The following is a 12,474-nucleotide window of genomic DNA, read 5'->3' as shown; positions in this document are numbered from 1 at the left end:
TTTAAACTTAAGAACACAAGGAAAGTGTAAATGCATGACTCCTTAAACAAATTTCTAGAGCAGATCTTCCTGGACAACTAACCTGACACCGAAAGCCTGAACTTATAATGTTTCAAAACATTACAAACGGAGGCGGAGAACAATCTCAGTTTTAGGTGACAAATATACCCCAGCAAAATCTTTCCCCAGTTTTTCGGGTTCTCAACTGGAGTACCAGGAGTTCCTTTCCGCAGCGTTTAACTATTGTAATGCAAGACAATCCCTTCTGACGGGGCCGGGGGTGGGGGGGGTCTTACCCCAACCGAGCTTCAACATCCTGTAAGATTCAATCCTCTCCCTAACCGAGCACGTGGAGAAAACTGCACAAATCCTGTTACCCTAGAAAAATAAACCGGAAACCACAGCCACCTTAATTTACAGTTGCGCCGCAGCCAATGCCCGATTCGATCCCAAACACAGTGTTAATCGCGATTCTTTCAACTATGTACCCCAGCCCAGAACGCGGGTACCACGGGAGCGTCCCTCTTCTGAGACAGGCAGATTTTGCACAGCATCCCGACCACGGACTCCTGGGGCTGGGGGAGCTCTCTGTGCACCCCAGGGAAACACACAGCTCTGATCACGCCAGCACTCCACAAAAGTCATCCAAAAGGACTCTCTAAACCAGCTTCGCCCTTCTCCCAGCCGCCAGCATCTCCGGAGGCACCGGGAACCCGCAGCCAGCCGGCCCGGACGTCAACCTCGCGTCTGTGAGGCGGGTGCGCGCTTACCTTGGTGTCCAGGCGCCCTAGCCCCGGGCTGTCACTCCGCAGGCAGCAGGACAGCCGCGGGTAGAAGCCGCCGCACAGCACCTCTCCCCCACTCAGCAGCTCCAGCTGAGACATCAGCCGCCTGTCTCTCCGTTTCAGGCGCTTCGGGGGGTTCCCATTTAGGCACCTTCGCCTCCTCGCTCCGCTCCCTTCGCTTCTTTCCCCAAACTTAGCATCTCCTTCGAAGAAGCCCAGAGCCACGGCCAACAGCAGCAGCTTAAAGGAGAGCATCTTCAGCATCGTCTGCCCGGAGCGGCAGGGGCTGGGCGCGCGAGGCTGGGGGGGAGCGCCACTGCCCAGCAGGGGCACTAGGGCGCAGCTCCAGGAGGAGGCTGCGGGGGACACTCGAGAGGCAGAGAGCGGTGGCGGGGGCGAAAATAAGTAGAGCGATGCGACTTTGCAAAAAATAAAGGACAAGGCGATGTGTCCGGTGCCTTGGGGGAGTCCGAGGAGCAAGATAAAGTTGTGCGGATGGCACCGTTTGCAGCTGTGCCAGTGTCAGCTGGGTTAGGGGTTTCCTGCCGCGGCTGGCAAGTGGGAGGAGGAGAAGGGGATGGAAAAGGAGGAGGAAGAAGAGGAGGAGAAGACGGCCACAGAGGTTCACTTTTCCGTGTAACGGGAGTTGTTTAGGTGAGACAGTAGCAGGAAGAGAAACGGCGGCGGCGGCGGCGGCGGCGGCGGGGCAGGCGCGGGCAGGGCCAGCGCTGGGCTCCGGATGATGCTGAGGTCTCCTCTGCCGGCGGCTGCAGCTTCTCACGCAGCCTCTCATGTTTCGCTCCCTCTTTTCTTCTTCTTTTTAACTAGCGCGCGGGGAGGTGCTGCCACCGCGCGCCCCTTGACGTCACCGCTCCTCGCGCGCCCCCGCCCGGGCCGGGGGGAGGGGACGGGCGGGGAGGGGAGGGGAGGGGAGGGGGCGGCCCCGGCGCAGGAGCGTCCCCGGGCCCGACGGCCTGGTGGCCGCGGCGGGGCGGGGGCGGGGTCGCGGCCGACCGGGGCGGGACGGAGCGCGCGGGCCTCGCCACGGCGCGCGGCGGGGGGCGTGCGGGGCCCGGGGCGAGGGCGCGGCGCGGAGACGGCTCTTCCGCCCTGTCGCCTCCCCTCAGCCCCCCGCGCTCCCGCTGGGTCAAGGCGGCCCAGCCGAGGCAGGAGAGCGAGCGAGTGAAAGTGGGCCGCGGGAGGTGAGAAGGGGGGGGTCCTCCAGGCTCCCCCGCCCCCGGCCCCCGCCCGCCCCTCGCCCCGCGCGCGGGGAGGACGAGCCGGGCGGGCTGGGGTTGGCGGGAGGGAGTTTTGCGGCCCCTTTCCCGTCTCCTGGCCGCACGGACTCCCCCCAGCCCCCGGATTTTCAACCTGAATTTCGAGTCGGTAAAGAGCTCCTTTGGCTTCTGATTTAGAGGCGGGAGGCCAACGCAAATGCTGCGAGCCGCCGAATAGGTTAAGGCGTTCAAAGACTGTTCGAGAAGAAGTTTCCATCCCCGGCCGGGGAGCTGCGCGCTCCCGAAGTGGAGCGGGCGCGCGTGCCTGCGGGGGGCGGGGGGGGGGGCGCGCTCCCGGGGCCCGCCGGTGCGCTGGAGACCTCCCCGAGCGCGGGAGCGCAGGTCCGCCCCGTCAGGTGGAGGAGAGAAGGAGCTGGCCGCGCCTTGCCATCAGCGTTCAGTTTAAACGCGGAGAAAAAACCCCTGGGGAGACTTCCCCGGGAGTGTAGATACCGAGGCCACTACGGAGGCGTTAGTTCTGGAGGAAGAATTAGTAGCAAGATGCGGGCATCCAGAAGCGGGATGCCCCGCGCATCCCAAGTACCCCAGTACAAACCTTTCCCCAGAGAGACAAAGTCTGTAAGCGTTTCTAAAAAGATCTGCACGTTATCGAGAGTGCTGACTTGGTGTTACCGGGATCCCCGCAAGTTGACGCGAGGAGGAGCCAGTACAGGGTCGCACGCTCAATGTGCTTTCTGCCCTTGTGAGCATTTAACAGGGGAGGAGATTTTCTGGTAGGTAGGATTTTGGAGAGCAGATAAGGCAGTTGTCCCATTTTGGCAATGGAAGAATAGTCCCCATATTTGGGTTGGCTTCGCTTCTCGGGTATAAACTTCGCCCGGCCCACGTGAAAGTTGGTGATGGTGGATTAAGCTAATTACTGTTAAAGTGGCCACAGTGCCTAGATAAGGCTGCTTCTGCGCCTTTCGATTTCTGGACCCAGGTTTACCAGTGGAGCGAAGATTTTTCCACGGAAGTGATGACCGATTAGAATAACCAAAAAAAAAAAAAAATCTGCTGCGATATTTGGTCCAGTCCTGAGCTCAGTGCAGGTCCGGGATGACATACTTAGCATTTCTCTCAGGGGCTCTTGTATACATGGCTTCTTTATGTGTCCCACAGACTGCCGTATCTGACATTCTTCCTGCATTGAGGACTTTTAATATAAAATAAATCATAGAGCTAAAAGGACTTAAGACTTTAAACTCATTTAATAAACGGGAGAAGACAGACATTCCACCAAGATTAAATCACTTGCATAATCTCATGTAATTAGGTAGCTTAAAAACCAGGACTCGGGGGGCCCAATCTAGGTTGTTTTCCACTATCCAATACTTTATTCCCAAATACCCAATTTTATGTTCTATTTCCAAAATAAAAATCCTTTTAGAATTATATTTCAGTGGTTTCAGCTCCCACTCTAAGTGATGAATTCATCTTAGTAGTTTTGGAACAGGCTTTCCTTATGATTTGTGCTTCGAGACTAAAGACATTGAAAAGGTAAATTAATTTGGTTTTTGAAAATTTTGTGGCTTTTATAATCTGTGACCCTATGGTTTAAGAATAGAGTTTATAAAAGATTACTGAAATGAGATAAACATGTTCTTCCTTGATACATGGGAGCTAGAATTGATCCTATACATTGTTAGTCATGACGGTATCATGACGGTAAATAAATGGAGTCAGTGATGAGATAGCTGAGCTTATTCTCAGTGCCACTGATAAAATTTCCAAAAAGTCTATGAGCAGTGCCATAGAAGTTAACTAACTTCTGATTCTTTCTTTCTTCTTTCTTTCTTTCTTTCTTTCTTTTTTCTTTCTTTCTTTCTTTCTTTCTTTCTGCAGGGGGGAAGTTGCATAGTTCACATATAGCCAACTTGACAGCAGAATATTTAGGAATCAAAAATTTTGTTTGTTTCTTAAGAGTAATCCTTGAAGGTCCACTTGGATATAGTGAACCATGTGTACACTCGAATGTGAAAATGATCTTCCATCAAAGAAATCTGTCTCTTCAGCGAAATCAACAGAAGTGGTTCAAAGAAGAGACCCTCTATCTGACCAAACTCAGCCAGACAAATTAAATCAGCCTTTTTGAGCAAGGAGTAAAGCTGTGCAAGGGTGGCCTGATCACCCCTTTCTGCCTGCACCAGCACTGACCTGCCCCCTCTAGTTTTGCCCCCTATGTGCAAATCATGCCCTGTACAAGGGCACCTCGCTGAGATAGCCAATGAGACCTGAAATCCTGCCAAGCTCCACTGATCAAGCTCAGTTTATGGGTATAAGGCTGTGTCTACTCAGGCAGTGTGGCTCCTTTTCTAAGTTGTACCAAGGCACTCTGTGTGGGCCGGGGGCAATTCTAACCATACCAGTACCATATCCCAGTTCTACCCAGGATTCCTTACCTCTGACAGAATGAAGACTCTCATGAACAGATTAGGTTTATCGTAAAAGATGAATTATTTGACCCAAATTGAAATTAATTTCATAGATAAAGCTCAAAATATTGCTATGGATATGAATTGTTTATATGTATTTATATGTGTATGTATATATTACTATGGATGTGAATTATATTTGTAGGTATTTTTATGCATAAAAAAGTTATGTGGGTACACATTTCTATGTGTCAAAAATTAGCACAACTTAAACTTAGTAAATGTTGAAAATAAAACTATTTTAGGTATTGGAAATGGATTTCTGGTCTTCACAGAAATACATACTATTACATTTCAACAAATGTGTATTAAGTGCCAGGTACTTATATACATGTATACAGTCATGACAAATAATATACCCTGCTTCTAGATAATTTGTTCTCTAGCAAGGAGGACAAAAGATAAGGTCACAAAATAACTTATGATTTTATAAATTGTGGTGAGGGCTGTGAGACATGCCAAGATGGAGAATAATAAGCACACTTACCTCACATTAAGTGACTGGAGAAAAGTCTCTGTGAAAATGACATTCAGTTGAGACCTGAGGTGAGTTGGTATGAGTTTATGGTGTAATTCCACCTTGACGTTTAAAGTATAGAAGCATTTGAATTCAGAACAGAATATGAGACATTTAAGGGAAAGCACAGAATAAAGACGTAAATAAGAAAGGTGAGAGATTAAATTCATAGTTTAGTTTATAAACTCTAGGTAACTAATGAAGTTATATTCATGTATTTTTCGTTTCCTTTTGCGAGTACCTAGTTCTCATTTTTTGTCTTTCTTTAAATTGTGGGTTTTTATTCAACTTCTAGGGATTATTGTAGTTTGAATGGCCATGCATGATAATGGCCATTGCATCTTACCTAACCAGCACTTAGGTGTTATGTTTTTGTTTTCATTTGTGCCTGTTGATAACTGTCAAGATTTTTTTCATTTGTGGAGTTAAATATCCATGAGATTTTAAGCTCTGTGAGGGTAGGAATTATATTTCCTTCTTGTTTGGCTTCCCAGCGAAGAGTCTTATCAGTGTTATACATTTCATACTCATCAACCTACTCATACAGTGTCATACGCCAGCCTCACCGTGCCAGGACCAGTCTCTTCGTAAATTCTGCTGGCTGACCAGTCTTGCTCGACTTAATACTTTTAAAGGTTTAAAATGGAAAAATATTTGGATTATAAAAAATCCAAGTTGTTAAACAGAAGGGAGCGCACAACTTAAAGCACACTATCATGAAAGAATTTCAGGAGATGCCACTACAAAGTGTGGCTCCATGGAGGAAAGGCAGCCAACAAAGCCAAAGAAAATCACATAGCTTTTTAAAATTAAAGATTCGTTATAGTTCAAGCACACTGATTCAATGGTAGGGCTGCTAATAATGGTTTTTCTACAGTTATTCAGTCTTCCTTTCAAAAATTGGCACTCTGCTCTGGGCACTGGGCATTTAGTAGTCAACAGTGATTCTCTTGGGAGCTTGTATGCTACTGGAGAAGGCAGTAGATAACAAATGGATAGAAAGTATGCCATGAGGTGATGTGTGCTATAGAGGAAAGGGATTATGGGGAAAGACAAGGCAGGAGTTGAGAGAAATAATAATTAGGAAAGTCAGGAAATAATAGGAAAGATGTCTTCAGAGGTATGGGCAGAGACTTGAAGTAGTGAGCCACATCCGCGCAGATGTCTACAAGCATAGGGAACGGCAAGTCAAAGACCAGGAAGCAAGCATGCTTGGTATGTCTAAGGATTAGCAAAGAGACCAGTATGGCTGGAACAGAGTGGGTGACAGAGGAAATGACGAGAAGTAGCAAGGGCAGGGCAGACATCACACAGGGTTTTGTAAGCTGTGTTTCAGACTTTGGCTTTTACTCTGAATGAATGATTATCTCTGGGGGTCCTCATCAGAGGTAAAGAAACTGCTGGTTATTTCCTGTATCTACAGAATGAATTAAATATAAGGCATTGGTTAAATGGGTGTCAGGAAACTGAAAAAAGCAAAAAGGGAGCACTGAAGTAAAAACAGTAACTGCAGGGAGCAGCTCCCATCCTTAGGGAGTGAGGAACAAAAGAGGAATTGGGGTTTACAGAACTCAGAAGCTGACCTCTTTATCCATTCATCTTTCGATGGACTGTGTATACAATGGAATATTACTCAGCCATTAGAAACGACAAATACTAATTGCTTCGCGGTGGAGGGACCTGGAGGGTATTATGCTGAGTGAAATAAGTCAATCAGAAATGGACAAACATTATATGGTCTCATTCATTTGGAGAATATAAAAATTAGTGAAAGGGAAAGGAGAGAAAATGAGTGAAAATATAAGTGAGGGTGACAAAACATGACAGACACCTAACTCTGGGAAATGAACAAGGGGTAGTGGAAGGGGAGGTGGAGGGGGGCTTGGGGTGACTGGGTGATGGGCACTGAGGGGGACACTTAGCGGGATGAGCACTGGGTGTTATGCTATATGTTGGCAAATTGAACTCCAGTAAAAAAAATTAAAAAAAAAAAAAAGAAGCTGACCTCTGAGATCCTGAGGGCACCTTGGAGATAGGGCTGCTGCCCAGCTCCATGGGGGGTACCATCCAGAATGGTGAAATGAGGTTGGTTCTGGGAGTGCTAGAAGAAAGCTGGGGACTGGAGCCGCATGCCACTAACAGGATGTATTTGTTTTGTAAGGCTGCCATCACGAAGTACCACAAACTAGGTGGTTTAAAACAACCAGCTCTGGAAAGCTGTTAAGTCTGAAATCTAAGTGTTAGCAATGTGCCACTTGTAAGGGCTATGAGGGAGAATCTGTTCTGCACCTCTCTCCTAGTTCTCATAGGCCCAGGAGTTCTTTTCCTTGGTTTGTAGATGGACTTCCCTTTATGTCCTCATAGCATATCCCTATGTCCATATCTGTCTGTGTGTCCATATTGCTCCTTTTTATAAAACACCAGTCCCTGGATGAAGGTCCACCTCTTCTTGATCATCTGCAAAGACCTTATTTGAAAATAAGGGCACATTCATAGATACTGGGGAGTAAGCCTTTAATATCTTTTGAGGGGGGACACAATTCAGTGCACAACACAATATAAAGAAAGGGTCATTGCCAGGAGGATGCAGACAGGAACATGCATCCTTCCTGCCATCCTTTTTTTTTTTTTTTTAAGATTTTTTTTATTCATGAGACACACACACACACAGAGGCAGAGACACAGGCGGAGGGAGAAGCAGGCTCCATGCAGGGAGCCTGACGTGGGACTTGATCCCGAGACTCCAGTATCACACCCTGGGCTGAAGGCGGTGCTAAACCTCTGAGCCACTCGGGCTGCTCTCCTGCCATCCTTTTACCTTCGATAGCCATGTATAACTTCTGACTCCCCCCAAACTTAACTATTAATATAGCCTATTGTGACTAGAAGCCTTACCAATAACATAAACACTCAATTAGCACATATTTTGTATGTTATATGCATTTTATGCTGTATTCTATTTATGCTTATTCTTATAAGCAAGAGAAAATACAGTACTGTATTGTTTTCACTGAAAAAAAAATCAGTGTGTAAGTGGACCTGCACAGTTTCAGCCCATGTTGTTCAAGAGTCAGCTGCATTGCCTAAATGTCCTTTTATTATGTAGAATCTGTAGTAATGTCACCTCTCTCATTTCTGATATTGATAATTTGTGTCTGTCTTGCTTCAGCGTAATCAATGTGGCTGAAAATTTATCAATTTTATTGGTTTTCTCAAAGAATCAGACTTTGGTTTCATTGATTTTTCTCCATTACTTTGTTGTTATTTGATTTCCCCTTTGATCTTTATTTTTTACTCTGTTTTGCTTACTTTGGGTTTTTATTTGCTCTGATTTTGCTGGTTGCTTAAAATGGAATCTGAAGTCATTAATTTGGGACCTCTCTCTCTAAATGTATGCATCTAGCACTATACATTTCCCTCTTTGTACTGCTTTAACCACATGCTACAAATTTTAAAATGCTACGTTTTCAGTTTCAATCAGTTCAAAATACTTTCCATTATTTCTTTTGAGTCTTTTTTTTTTTTTTTTTTAAGATTTTAATTTATTTATTCATGAGAGACACAGAGAGAGAGGCAGAGTGAGAAGCAGGCTCCTCGCAGGGAGCCTGATGTGGGACCTGATCCCAGGACTCCAGGATCACACCATGGGCTGAAGGCAGGCGCTTAACCGCTGAGCCACCCAGGCATCCCTACTTTTGAGTCTTTGAATCAGAGGTTATTTAAAATTTTTTATTTCGTTTCCAAATATTTGTGATATTTTTGAGGCCTTTCTGACATTGATTCATATTCAATTACATTGTAGTGAGAGGATATAATATGCACAAACTGATTATTTTAAAAAAATCTTGAGACTTTTTATGGGTAGAACAATGTCTATCTTGGTAAACATTCTGTGTAAAATTGAAAACAATGTATATTTTGGGTGGAGTGTTGCATCAATGTTTATCAGGTTGATTTAGTAGATAGTGTTGTTCAGTGTTTTGCCTCCTTACTAATTTTCTGTCTACATGTTCTATTGGTCATTGAGAGACAGAAATATTGACATTTCTGACTATGGTAAGAATTTTTATGTTTCTTCTTACAGTTCTATCAGTCTTTGTTTCATATATTTTCAAGTTCTGTTAACTGAGTGTATAAATATTTAAGATTGTTATGTCTCGGGATCCCTGGGTGGCGCGGCGGTTTGGCGCCTGCCTTTGGCCCGGGGCGCGATCCTGGGGACCCGGGATCGAGTCCCGCGTCGGGCTCCCGGTGCATGGAGCCTGCTTCTCCCTCTGCCTGTGTCTCTGCCTCTCTCTCTCTCTCTGTGACTATCATAAATAAATAAAAAAAAAAAATTAAAAAAAAAATTGTTATGTCTCTCTGATGAATCATCCCCTTTGTCATTATGAAATGTCCTTTATCTTTGGGAATGATCTTTGCTCTAATATGTACTTTATTACTAATACAACCACTCTTTTTTTTTCTTTTGATTAGTATTAATAGGCTTTCCCCCATCCTATTGTTTTTACTTTATTTCTGTCTTTATATTTAAGGTGCATTTATTGTAGGCAGCATATAGTTGAGTTTTGTTTATTTTTGCCAATAAGGCAAACTATGACTTTTATTTGAGGTGTTTAGACCCTTTATATTTGATTTAAGTACTGATTCAGTTTGGTTTAAAATCCTTTACCTTACTATTTGCTTTTTATTTGTTCTATTTATTCTTTATTTGCTTGTTATTCTTTTTCTCTTTTTTTAGATTGAGTATTTTTATTTATTCCCTGCAGGGAGATTTGAAAATAAGAATAAAAGTTTTATCTTCACACATATACCATTTCTGATGCTTTTCATTCCTTAACATAGATCCAGATTTTTATCTGGCATGATTTTGCTTGTGTCTGAAGAACATGTCTTTTTTTTTTTTTTTTATGATAGTCACACACAGAGAGAGAGAGAGGCAGAGACATAGGCAGAGGGAGAAGCAGGCTCCATGCACCGGGAGCCCGATGTGGGATTCGATCCCGGGTCTCCAGGATCGCACCCTGGGCCAAAGGCAGGCGCCAAACTGCTGCGCCACCCAGGGATCCCCTGAAGAACATGTCTTAACAGTTTTTGTAAATAAGGGTCTAATTGTGATTATTTAATTTTTAGTTTTGGGCTGTCTGGAAAAATCTTTCTTGTGCCTTGGTTTTTGAGAGGTATTTGTGCTGGGTATAGAATTTGGGGCTGACTATTCCACCCCTCACTGCCAGTACTTTAAAGATACTGTTTTACTGTCTTAATTTTATTTTCCAACAAGAACTCATTCTCATTCTTAACTATCTACTTTTGTATATTATGTGTCTTTTTTCTCTGGTTGCTTGTCACATTTTCCCCTTTTTTAGTGAGTTTTAGCTCTTTAATTGTAATATATCTTGGTGTAGTTTTCTTCATAGTTCTTGTGTTTGGGGTTTGTTGAGATTCTTAGATTTGTTGGTCTACAGTTTCATCAAATTTGGAAAAATTTCTGTCCATTATGTCTTCCAATATCCAACCCCCCTCCTCTGGGAATTCTAATTATATGTATATTAGACCAGTTGTATTCTACAGCTTATTGGTGCACCTTTATTTTATTTTATTTTATTTTATTTTATTTTATTTTATTTTATTTTATTTTTAGTCTTTATTCTCTCTGTATTTTATGTTAGGTGAATTCTATATATTTAAGTTTACTAGTCTTTAATTCTGCAATGTGTAAACTGCTATTTATCCCATCCCAGATATTTTTTATTTCAGGCATTACACTTTTCATCTCAAAAAGTTTGATTTCAGCCTTCTTTTTTTTTTTTTTTTTTCAGCCTTCTTAATATTTTCAAGTTTGTAGAGGAAAGATTGAGCAGGTAAAGTACTTTCTTGAACATATGCAATATAGTTGCACAACTGTTTTGATGTCATTGTTTGACAATTCTATCATCTGTGGCCACTTTCTGGAACTGTGTTTACTTAGTGATTTTTGTCTTTGTTATGGTTTATATTATCCAATTTCTTTGCATGCCTGCTAGTTTTTTATTTAATCCCAAATATTTTTTACCTTGTTAGATGCTTAATATTCCTATAAACATTCTTGAGCTTTGCTCTGAAGTACAGTTAAATGACTTGTTAACAGTTTGATCTTTTTAAGCTTGCTTTTAAACAGTGTTAGGTGAAGCTAGAATTACCTTTAATCTAAGGCTAATTTTCTCCACTACTGAAGTGATATCATTGTAGATGCTCTTTCTGATTTTCCTTTCATTATGAAGTTTGTAGCTATTTGGAGCATGTACTATTCTTGGACTTGTCTGAGTTCTAGGTATCTGCTCCTTTCAAGTGGTTCTTTCCCTTTCCTCTGGCAATTTCCCCATAGTCATATGCTACTAAAAACCCAGCTGAAGACTTGAGGGGTATCCTCTATGGATTTGCAAAGCTCTCTTTCTGTGCAGCTGTCTCATCTCTGGGACTTGGCGTTTTGAACTCCACCTCTTGGCCTCTCTAGATTCCATGTGTCTTTTCTGTCAACTCAAGGCTATTGCCTGCTTCTGTTTGGATTCCCTCCCCGGCACTGCAGCCTGGAAATTCTGTCTAGGCAGTATGATGGGGATAGTCAGAGAGCTCACCTAGCTCTCAGAGATCAACATTCTCTACTTACTTAGTTGATATACAATACCTGAATATCTTGTCTGGTATTTTCGTTTTCATGGTTATAACATTATAATATTACCTGTTGAGTTGTTTCAGGTGGTACAGTGAATCTGGTCCCTCTTACTCCATCTTGGTTAGAAGCAGGCATCCAATGGTATCTTTTTTGTGTGTGAAAAAGTTTTTGATGACCAATTTTTTGATTTAGAAAATAATGGTAACCAAGTTAGTGGAAGATTCATTTCAGTTTCTTATTGCCAGCCAATGTTCATGTCTTTCTTCCTCCTTAGACCTATAGCTTTATATAATCTGTACCCTCATGAAGTAATTGGCAAGAGTTTATTTCAGTCTTTTACCATTTTTGCTCTTCATTATAGCTAATGATCCTAACTGTATTTCTCCTTCTATCAAGCCCTTTTAGCTCTGTCTACCATCTTTTTTGTTCAGACTCATGCCAGACCTTCTTCCTGGCTCTGTTATTACCCTGGGGAACCCTGACTCTCAGAATGTTTTTCCTGTATGCTCCAACAGCAGCAGTTATTTATTTTGTTTATGCTGAACAGTGTATTAAATTTATTTAGAAAACACACAAAAAAAACTTCGCTTACTTTTTTTTTTTTTTTTTCTGCCTAGAGGGTAACACCTGGCTGCTGTGTATTCTGAATATAAGGATGAGGAAATAGCAGACTTTAAGTACATGCTTCTGTTTTCAGCCCTCTGTTATACTCTGCTGCCATCACACCTGGCATCCTTGAGTCAATAACCCCTCATAAGTTCTAAAAGGCAGGATGGCCCCTTCGTTGGCTGCAGCCTCTTTCTATTTA

At 43.4% G+C, this 12,474-nt stretch overlaps 1 protein-coding gene and 1 long non-coding RNA gene across 6 annotated transcripts in view; one reads left to right on the top strand and one right to left on the bottom strand.

Moving 5' to 3' along the window:
• HHIP (hedgehog interacting protein) overlaps positions 1-1,610 on the bottom strand; it is a 93,551-nt gene extending 91,941 nt beyond the window's left edge. For 3 of the 5 annotated variants that reach the window (XM_072773433.1, XM_072773434.1, XM_072773435.1), the window contains exon 1: positions 771-1,609. In XM_072773433.1, the coding sequence (XP_072629534.1) occupies positions 771-1,049 (279 nt within the window). In that variant the 5' untranslated portion in view covers positions 1,050-1,609. Of the gene's footprint in view, positions 1-296; positions 409-770 lie in introns of those variants that run through there. The other 2 variants (XM_072773437.1, XM_072773436.1) reach the window with 2 other exon arrangements.
• Positions 434-12,474, top strand: part of LOC140603023 (uncharacterized) — a 37,920-nt gene continuing 25,879 nt past the window's right edge. The window contains exon 1 of the long non-coding RNA XR_012006053.1: positions 434-1,439. This is a non-coding gene — a long non-coding RNA (uncharacterized lncRNA). The remainder of the gene's footprint in view (positions 1,440-12,474) is intronic.

Source organism: Canis lupus, chromosome 13 (genome assembly GCF_048164855.1).
Source record: "Canis lupus baileyi chromosome 13, mCanLup2.hap1, whole genome shotgun sequence".
Taxonomy (NCBI): domain Eukaryota; kingdom Metazoa; phylum Chordata; class Mammalia; order Carnivora; family Canidae; genus Canis; species Canis lupus.
The sequence above is the reverse complement of the archived record's forward strand: the minus strand, read 5'-3'. Positions and strand labels throughout refer to the sequence as shown.